The sequence below is a fragment of the Mustela erminea genome, chromosome X (genome assembly GCF_009829155.1).
Source record: "Mustela erminea isolate mMusErm1 chromosome X, mMusErm1.Pri, whole genome shotgun sequence".
NCBI lineage: Eukaryota > Metazoa > Chordata > Mammalia > Carnivora > Mustelidae > Mustela > Mustela erminea.
The window spans coordinates 107,470,469-107,480,375 of NC_045635.1; the positions used below are offsets into that span (position 1 = coordinate 107,470,469).

A 9,907-nucleotide genomic window follows, 5' to 3' on the forward strand; every position below is an offset into this window, starting at 1 on the left:
TGGGAGAAGATATTTGCAAATGACATATCAGATAAAGGACTAGTGTCTAAAATCTATAAAGAACTTAGCAAACTCAACACCCAAAGAACAAATAATCCAATCAAGAAATGGGCATAGGACATGAACAGACATTTCTGCAAAGAAGACATCCAGATGGCCAACAGACACATGAAAAAAAGTGCTCCATATCACTCGGCATCAGGGAAATACAAATCAAAACCACAATGAGATATACCCTCACACCAGTCAGAATGGCTAAAATCAACAAGTCAGGAAATGACAGATGCTGGCGAGGATGCAGAGAAAGGGGAACCCTCTTACACTGTTGGTGGGAATGCAAGCTGGTGCAGCCACTCTGGAAAACAGCATGGAGGTTCCTCAAAATGTTGAAAATAGAACTGCCCTATGATCCAGCAATTGCACTACTGGGTATTTACCCTAAAGATACAAATGTAGTGATCCGAAGGGGCACGTGCACCCGAATGTTTATAGCAGCAATGTCCACAATAGCCAAACTATGGAAAGAACCTAGATGTCCATCAACAGATGAATGGATCAAGAAGATGTGGTATATATACACAATGGAATACTATGCAGCCATCAAAAGAAATGAAATCTTGCCATTTGCGACAACATGGATGGAATTGGAGCGTATCATGCTTAGCGAAATAAGTCAAGCGGAGAAAGACAACTATCATATGATCTCCCTGATATGAGAAAGTGGTGATGCAACATGGGGGCTTAAGTGGGTAGGAGAAAAAGAAATGAAACAAGATGGGATTGGGAGGAGACAAACCGTAAGTGACTCTTAATCTCACAAAACAAACTGAGGGCTCTGGGGGAGGGGCGTTGGGAGAAGGGGGGTGGGGATATGGATATTGGGGAGGGTATGTGCTTTGGTGAGTGCTGTTAAGTGTGTGTAAACCTGGCGATTCACAGACCTGTACCCCTAGGGATAAAAGTATATGTTTATAAAATATAAAAAAAATTAAAAAAAGAAAAGCACATTTCCCCGGGGTCTTTGCCACCCTTTTAACATTTTTTTTCTTTTTTTTTAAATTAAATTTATTTATTTTCAGCATACCAGTATTCATTATTTTTTCACCACACCCAGTGCTCCATGCAATCCGTGCCCTCTATAATACCCACCACCTGGTACCCCAACCTCCCACCCCCCGCCACTTCAAACCCCTCAGATTGATTTTCAGAGTCCATAGTCTCTCATGATAAAAATATGGAATGCTTCACGAATTTGCGTGTCATCCTTGCGCAGCAGCCATGCTAATCTTCTCTGTATCGTTCCAATTTTAGTATATGTGCTGCTGAAGTGAGCACCCCTTTTAACATTTTATTTGCTCCTTCATATATTCTTACCTGGACAAAATGACAAGGCAGAAAATCTCACCACCAAAAGAAGAACAAAAAGCAGTACCAAAGGCTAGGGACCTAATCACTATGGGCATTGGTAATAGGACAGATCTACAGTTCAGAATGACGATGCTCAAGGTGCTAGTTGAGCTCGAAAAAAGGCATGGAAGATATTAGAGAAACCCTCTCTGGAGAGATAAAAGCCCTTTCTGGAGAAATAAAGGAACTAAAATCCAATCAAATTGAAATAAAGAAAGCTATTAATGAGGTACAATAAAAAATGGAAGCTCTTACTGCTCAGATAAATGAGGTAGAAGAAAGAATTAGTGACATAGAAGACCAAATGACAGAGAATAAAGAAGCTGAGCAAAAGAGGGACAAACAGCTACTGGACCATGAGGGGAGAATTCGAGAGATAAGTGACACCATAAGATGAAACAACATTAGAATAATTGGGACTCCAGAAGAAGAAGAAAGAGAGAGGGGAGCAGAAGGTATATTGGAAAGAATTATTGGAGAGAATTTCCCTAATATGGCAAAGGGAACAAGCATCAAAATCCAGGAGGTGCAGAGAATCACCCTCAAAATCAATAAAAATAGATCCACACCCCATCACCTGATAGTAAAATTTACAAGTCTTCACAACAAAGAGACAATCCTGAAAGCAGCCCAGGAAAAAAGTCTGCAACATACAAGGATAAAAACATTAGATTGACAGGAGACTTATCCACAGAGACATGGCAGGCCAGAAATAACTGGCATGATATATTCAGAGTACTAAATGAGAAATCATGCAGCCACTAATACTATACTGGCTAGGCTATCATTTAAAATAGAAGGAGAGATAAAACGGTTCAAGGACAAACAAAAACTGAAAGAATTTGCAAACACCAAACCAGCTCTACTAGAAATATTTAAAGGGGTCCTCTAAGCAAAGAGGAAAGCTAAAAGTAGTAGATCAGAAAGGAACAGAGACATATACAGTAACAGTCACCTTACAGGCAATACAATGGCACTAAATTCATGTCTCTCAATAGTTACCCTGAATGTTAATGGGCTAAATGTCCCAATCAAAAGACACAGGATATCAGATTGGATAAAAGAACAAAACCCATCAATATGTTGCCTACAGCAAACTCATTTTAGGCACTAATGCACCTCCATATTTAAAGTGAGGGAGTGGAAAACAATGTACCATGCTAATGGACATCAGAAGAAAGCTGTGGTGGCAATCCTTATATCAGATCAATTAGATTTTAAGCCAAAGACTATAATAAGAGATGAGGAAGGACACTATCTCAGACTCAAAGGGCCTGTCCAACAAGAAGATCTAATAATTTTAAATATCTATGCCCCTAACATGGGAGCAGCCAACTATATAAACCAATTAATAACAAAATAAAGAAACACATTGACGATAATACAATAATAGTAGGGGACTTTAACACTTCCCTCACTGAAATGGACAGATCATCCAAGCAAAAGATCAGCTTCCTTATGACCCTGCAATTGAACTACTAGGTATTTACCCCAAAGATACAGATGTTGTGAAAAAAAGGGCCATCTGTACCCCAATGTTTATAGCAGCAATGGCCACGGTCACCAAACTGTGGAAAGAACCAAGATGCCGTTCAACAGACGAATGGATAAGGAAGATGTGGTCCATATACACTATGGAGTATTATGCCTCCATCAGAAAGGATGAATACTCAACTTTTGTAGCAACATGGACGGGACTGGAAGAGATTATGGTGAGTGAAATAAGTCAAGCAGAGAGAGTCAATTATTATATGGTTTCACTTATTTGTGGAGCATAACAAATAGCATGGAGGACATGAGGAGTTAGGAGAAGGGAGTTGCGGGAAATTGGAAGGGGAGGTGAACCATGACAGACTATGGACTCTGAAAAACAATTTGAGGGGTTTGAAGTGGTGGGGGTGTGGGAGGTTGGGATACCAGGTAGTGGGTATTCTAGAGGGCACAGATTGCATGGAGCACTGGGTGTTATGCAAAAATAATGAATACTGTTATGCTGAAAATAATTTAAAAAAAGAGATGAAGTACACTGTATCATACTTAAAGGGTGTGCCCAACAAGAAGATCTAGCAATTTCAAATATCTATGCTTCTTACATGAGAGCAGCCAATTTTGTAAATCAATTAATAACAAAATCAAAGAAACACATTGACAATAATCCAGTAATGGTTGGGGACTTTAACACCTCCCCTCAACTGAAACTGACAGATCATTGAAGCAAAAGATCAACAAGGAAATAAAGTTTTTTTTTTTTTAAGATTTTATTTATTTATTTGACAGACAGAGATCACAAGTAGGCAGAGAGGCAGGCAGAGAGAGAGAGAGAGAGAGAGGGAAGCAGGCTTCCTGCGGAGCAGAGAGCCCGATGCGGGGCTCGATCCCAGGACCCTGAGATCATGACCCGAGCCGAAGGCAGCAGCCCAAACCACTGAGCCACCCAGGCGCCCGGGAAATAAAGGTTTTAAAGAACACACTGGAACAGATGTATATCACAGATACACTCACAACATTCCATCCCAAAGCAACAGAATACACATTCTTCTCTAGTGCACATGGAACATTCTCCAGAATAGATCACATCCTGGGTCACAAATCAGGTCTCAACCAGTACCAAAAGACTGGGATCATTCCCTGCATATTTTCAGACCACAATGCTCTGAAGCTAGGACTCAAACACAAGAGGAAAGTTGGAAAGAACTCAAATAGATGGAAGCTAAGGAGCATCTTACCATGGAATGCATGGGCCAACCAAGAAACTAAAGATTTTTTTTTTTAATTCATGGGAACAAATGAAAAACACAGCTCTTCAAAATGTTTGGGATGCATCAAAGGTGGTCTTGAGAGGAAAGTATATAGCAATGCAAGATTTTCTCAAGAAACAAGTAAAGTCTCAAATACACAGCCTAACCCTACTCCTAAAGAAGCTGGAGAAAGAACAGCAAAGAAAGCCTAAACCCAGTAGGAGATGAGAAATAATAAAGATCAGAGCAGAAGTCAATGAAATAGAAACCAAAAGAACAGTAGAACAGATCAAGGAATCTAGGAGCTTATTCTTTGAAAGAATTAATAAGATTGCTAAAACCCTGGCCAGATGTACCAAAAAAAAAAAAAGGGAAGAGAGAGAGAGAGAGAGAGAGAGAGAGAAGGGAAGATAGGAGCCAACTTAATAAAATCATGAATCAAAGAGGAGAGATCACAACCAATGTCAAAGAGATAAAAACAATTATAAGAACATATTATGAGCAATTATACTACAGCAAATTTGACAATCTGGAAGAAATGGATGCATTCCTAAAGACCTATAAACTACCAAAACTGAACCAGGAAGAAAATGAAATCCTAAAAAGACATATAACCAGTAAGATGATTGAAGCAGCAATCACAAATCTCCCAACAAACAAGAGCCCAGGGCCAGACTGCTTCCCAGGGGAATTCTACCAAATATTTAAAGAAATATTAATATCTGTTCTTCTGAAACTCTTCCAAAAAAGAGAAATGGATGAAAAACTTCCAAGCTCATCTTATGAGATCAGCATTATTTTGATTCCAAAACCAGATAAAGAATCCATCAAAAAGAATTACAGACCAATATCCATGAAGAATATGGATGCAAAAATTCTCACCAAAATACTAGCAAATAGGACCCAACAGTACATTAAAAGGATTATTCACAATGAAGAATGGAATTTGTTCCTGGGCTGCAAGGTTGGTTCAACATTGGCAAATCAATCAATGTGATACAACACATTAATAAAAGAAAGAACAAGAACCATAGGATACTCTCAACAGATGCTGAAAAAGCATTTGACAAACTACAGTACCCTTTCTTGTTCAAAACTCTTCACAGTGTAGAGAAAGAGGGTACATACTTCAATATCATAAGAGCCATCTATGAAAAAACTACAGCGATTTTCATTCATAATGGGGAAAAACTGAGAACTTTCCCCTAAGGTTAGGAACACAACAGGGCTGTCCACTATCACCACTGCTAGTCAACACAGTCTTAGAAGTCCTAGCCTCAGCAGTCAGACAACAAAAAGAAATAAAAGGCATTTAAATCAGCAAAGAAGTCAAATTCTCATTATTTGCAGATGATATGATACTTTATGTGGAAAACCCAAAAGGCACCTCTCCAAAACTTCTAGAACTCACACAGGAATTCAGTATTATGTCAGGATATAAAATAAATGCACAGAAATCAGTTGCATTTCTATACACCAACAACAAGACAAAAGAAAGAGAAATGAAGGATTTGATGCCATTTACAATTGCACCCAAAACCATAAGATACCTGGGTATAAACCTAACCAAAGAAGCAAAGAATCTCTACTCAGAAACTATAATGTACTCATGAAAAAGATTGAGAAAGACACAAAGAAATGGGAAAACGTTCCATGCTCATGGACTGGAAGAATATATATTGTGAAATGTCTATGCTATTTAGAAGAGTCTACACATTAAATGCAATCCCTATCAAAACACCATCAACCTTTTTCAAAGAAATATAACAAATAATCCTAAAATTTATATGAAACCAGAAAAGCCCCCAGTAGCCAGAGGAATGTTGAAAAATAAAACCAAAGTTGGTGGCATCACAATTCCAGATTTCAAGCTCTATTACAAAACTGTAATCATTAAGGAAGTATGGTATTGGCACAAAAATAGACACATAGGTCAAAGGAACAGAACTGAAAGCCCAGAAATGGACCCTCAACTCTATCAAGCAATCTTTGACAGAGCAGAAAAGAATGTCCAATGGATTAAAGACAGTCTCTTCAACAAATGATGTTGGAAAATTGGCAGTCACATGGAGAAGAATGAAACTGGAGGATTTCCTTACATCACACAGAAAAATAGGCTCAAAATGGATGAAAGACTTCAGTGTGAGAATGGAATCCATCAAAATCCTTGAGAAGAACACCAACAGTGACCTCTTTGACCTCAGCCACAGAAACTTCTTTCTAGAAACATCACCAAAGGAAAGGGAAGCAAGGGCAAAAATGAACTATTGGGACTTCATCAAGATAAAAAGCTTTTGCACAGCAAAGGAAACAGTCAACAAAACCAAAAGACAAACAACAGAAAGGGAGAAGATGTTTGCAAATGATATGACAGATAAAGGGCTAGTATCTAAAATCTATAAAGAACTTATCAAACTCAACACCCAAAGAACAAATAATCCAATCAAGAAATGGGCAGAGGACATGAACAGATATTTCTGCCAAGAAGACATCCAAATGGCCAGGAGACCCACAAAAAAAGTGTTCAACATCACTCAGCATCAGGGAAATACAAATCAAAACCACCATGTGATACCACCTCACACCAGTAAGAATGGCTAAAATTAACCAGTGGGGAAATGACAGGTGCTGGTGAAGATGCAGAGAAAGGGGAACTCTCCTACACTGTTGGCGGGAATGCAAGCTGGTAAAGACACTCTGGAAAAGAGTATGGAGGTTCCTCAAAAAGTTTAAAATGGAGCTACCCTATGACCCAGCAATCACACTACTGGGTATTTACCCTAAAGATACAAATGTAGTGATCTGAAGGAGCACATGCACCTGAATGTTTATAGCAGCAATGTTCACAATAACCAAACTATGTTAAAAGCCTAGATGTCCTTCAACAGATGAATTGATAAAGAAGATATTGTGTATATACAATGAAATACTATGAAGCTATCAAAATAAATAATATTTTGCCATTTGCAATGAAGTGTATGATTCCAGAGGGTATTGCTCATTTGTTCAGTGATATAAGTCAATCAGAGAAAGACAATTACCATATGATTTCTCTGATATGAAGAATTTGAGAGGCAGGCCTGAGGGTTGTGGGGGCAAAGGAGGGAAAAATGAAAGAAGATGGGATCGGGAGGGAGACAAACCATAAGTAACTCTTCATCTCAGGAAACAAACTGAGGGTTGCTGGAGGGGAGGGGGATAGGAGGGTTGGGGTGGGTGTGGGATAGACATTGGAGAGGGTATGTGCTATGGTGAGTGCTGTGAATTCTATAAGACTGATGAGTTACAGACCTGTATCCCTGAAACAAATAATACATTATATGTTAGTAAAAATAAAAAAGAAAAGAAAAAAAATCATGTAGCCATAATTTATTTAACAATTTATTTTTTGATTACCATTAAGTATTTCCATTATTTTACTTCTAAATGAGGCTATAAATATCCTTAAAATTACAAATAATCAAAATGTAGCATTCTTGATTCTTAATTCTCCAGTTGGAAGTAAGGGCTTGAGCTTAGAGAACATTAATCAAATAGTTATCTCTGTTCACATTTCTCCACTTTGCCAAGGAAAGAGCTTCATCCTGTTTAGCTGCCTAACCTCTGAAAACAGCAGAGAGCTCTATTTTGCTAATAAAGCATCAATTGAGTGAAAGGTTCTGTTGAGCCCTAATAGGGTAGTGTTTTTTGTTTGTTTGTTTTGTTTTGTTGTTTTTGTTTGTTTGTTTGTTTTTTTACTTAATTCCCCTCCACTTCTCCCACTTACTTTGGTGATTTTTTTCTTACCTTAGCACTAGATCTGTCAAAAATATCCAAGATACTTGATTAAAATGAAGGCCCAGGGATCCTACTGAGTCAAGCTTCTGCACATGAGGCTCAAGGACCTGCTTTAACTATAAACTCTGTATGTAGACACAACCCCAACAAATAAACAAAGGATTTCTCTGGAGAAAACAACTAACAATATTCTTAAGACAGAAAAGGTAGAATAGAACCATTTAAAATAATTCATTACCTGGATCAGAAATTACTCTGCTGACACCAAAAATGAACTGAAACGGAAATGGCATATCAATTTTATCAAACACCATGTCAAAGTCCAAGGGAAGATGTCTCCGTCCACAAGATCTGACACTTCAAGCAGTGATCTGACACTTTAAGCCATCCCTTGTGCTCTGGATTCCTTAAAAGCATCTTCTCTGAACAACATATGCCCCAAATTCCATGAAATCTGCAGAAGTGATCCACATCTGCTTGAAACTGCTCAGAGAGGTCACAATGGATGCACCTATCCATGCAGAGAAACATCTATCAGGAGAAGCTGTGATCTTTATGGGAGTTCCCAGGGAAGCCAGCTGTTCCAGTTCTTTCATAAGTCTTTCCTCAAGCCCAGGGAAAAGAGTTGTACCCCCAGACAGCACAATTTCTGCAAAAAGATTCTTTTGGATGTCAGTGTCACACTTCATGATGCTGCTGGACACCATTTTGGATAGTCCTGGGTTGTGGATACCCAGCTGGTCAGGTGCAAATAGAATTTCAGGCACCTGATGTAGCTGGTCTCCAATATAGATAACATTCCCATCTGGCAGTCTGTATTCTCTCAGAACCTCTTCTGGCCTCTTACATAGCTCTTTCTCTGGTTCCAAAGCCACATAGCACAGCTTCTCTTTGATGTCACCCACTAAGGCTTTATTGAGTATAGAAGGGAAACTACTTCCACTAGCAAGGAGGAGCCGAGTGAGGTGCTCTGTGATGTCCCTTCCTGCTACATAGAGCTTAGTGACAGCATGAGGCAGGGAATAACCCTCAAAGATAGGGACAGTGGAAGTGACACCATCTCCACTGTCCACCACTAATCCTGTGACTGAAGCAGAGGCATATAGAGCTACCACTGCATGATTGGACAGGTAGAAAGCAGGCACATTGAAGGTCTCAAACATCACTTCTGTCATCTTCTCTCGTGTCTCCCTTGGGTTCAAGGAGGGCTCAGTCATGAGCACAGGTTGTTGACAGGGTTTTACTCCTAGCTCCCACTCAAAAAGATACTTCCAGAGTTTTTCCATATCATCCCATCCTGTTACTAGTCCACGCTCAATGGGGTAGTGCAAATGCAAGGCCTCATATTTATATAGGGCTTTTTCTCCCACAAGGTACTTTTTTTTAGTGGCTTCTGATAACGTCTTGTTGAATTTAGGATGTCCCACGACAGAACTGATGACATGACGGGGTCCAATCTCTCCAGACAGGCCTGCTTTGCAGAGTCCTGATCCATTGTCAAAAATTACAGCTGGAATATCTAATACATATGGGTTAAACATGTCTGCAGCATGTTCTTCCAAACTTCAACAAAATAAAAACCACTTTGCCACCTTATATGACAACAGGCACCTATGGAAGCTTTAAAACAACAGGCGTCCAAAGTTCTCAAAGGTCTCAAAGGTTGTCCTGACACTCAGGAGGACCTAGCAGACTGTCCATAACCCCCCAGAATACCCCATCTTCAACCCATGAATCTTCTCCCCTTTAAGGCAGCCCACGCCCCACTGTGGCAATTTCAGTGATGATTGCCCCCTATGTAACAATCTAGCCAAGGCAACAATTATCCCCATAGAGCAACAAAGGGATTTTAAGGGGTGGGGTCTTTGAGCCACCAATACTCCTAGCTTGGAGAAACATGTAAAAGAGAAAGACAGACCATACCCAGGGACAGCTTATGTCGATGAAACTGAATCAAAGGCCTACTCTTAGAACCAACTTGAAGC

The 9,907-nt window shown here is 39.4% G+C and overlaps 1 protein-coding gene and 1 non-coding gene across 2 annotated transcripts; both read right to left on the reverse strand.

Moving 5' to 3' along the window:
* Positions 1-1,228: 1,228 nt before the first annotated feature.
* Positions 1,229-1,335, reverse strand: LOC116583747. The gene has a single exon (XR_004282861.1). It is a non-coding gene; the product is annotated as a U6 spliceosomal RNA (small nuclear RNA).
* Positions 1,336-8,230: 6,895 nt separating this feature from the next.
* Positions 8,231-9,660, reverse strand: ACTRT1 (actin related protein T1). Its single transcript, XM_032331445.1, has one exon. It carries the CDS (start codon positions 9,461-9,463, stop codon positions 8,330-8,332), a length of 1,134 nt encoding a protein of 377 aa, XP_032187336.1. The 5' UTR covers positions 9,464-9,660; the 3' UTR covers positions 8,231-8,329.
* Positions 9,661-9,907: the final 247 nt, after the last annotated feature.

Coding starts and splice junctions, on each gene's coding strand:
- ACTRT1 (XM_032331445.1), bottom strand. CDS start 9,463: ATGTTTAACCCATATGTATTAGATATTCCAGCTGTAATTTTTGACAAT.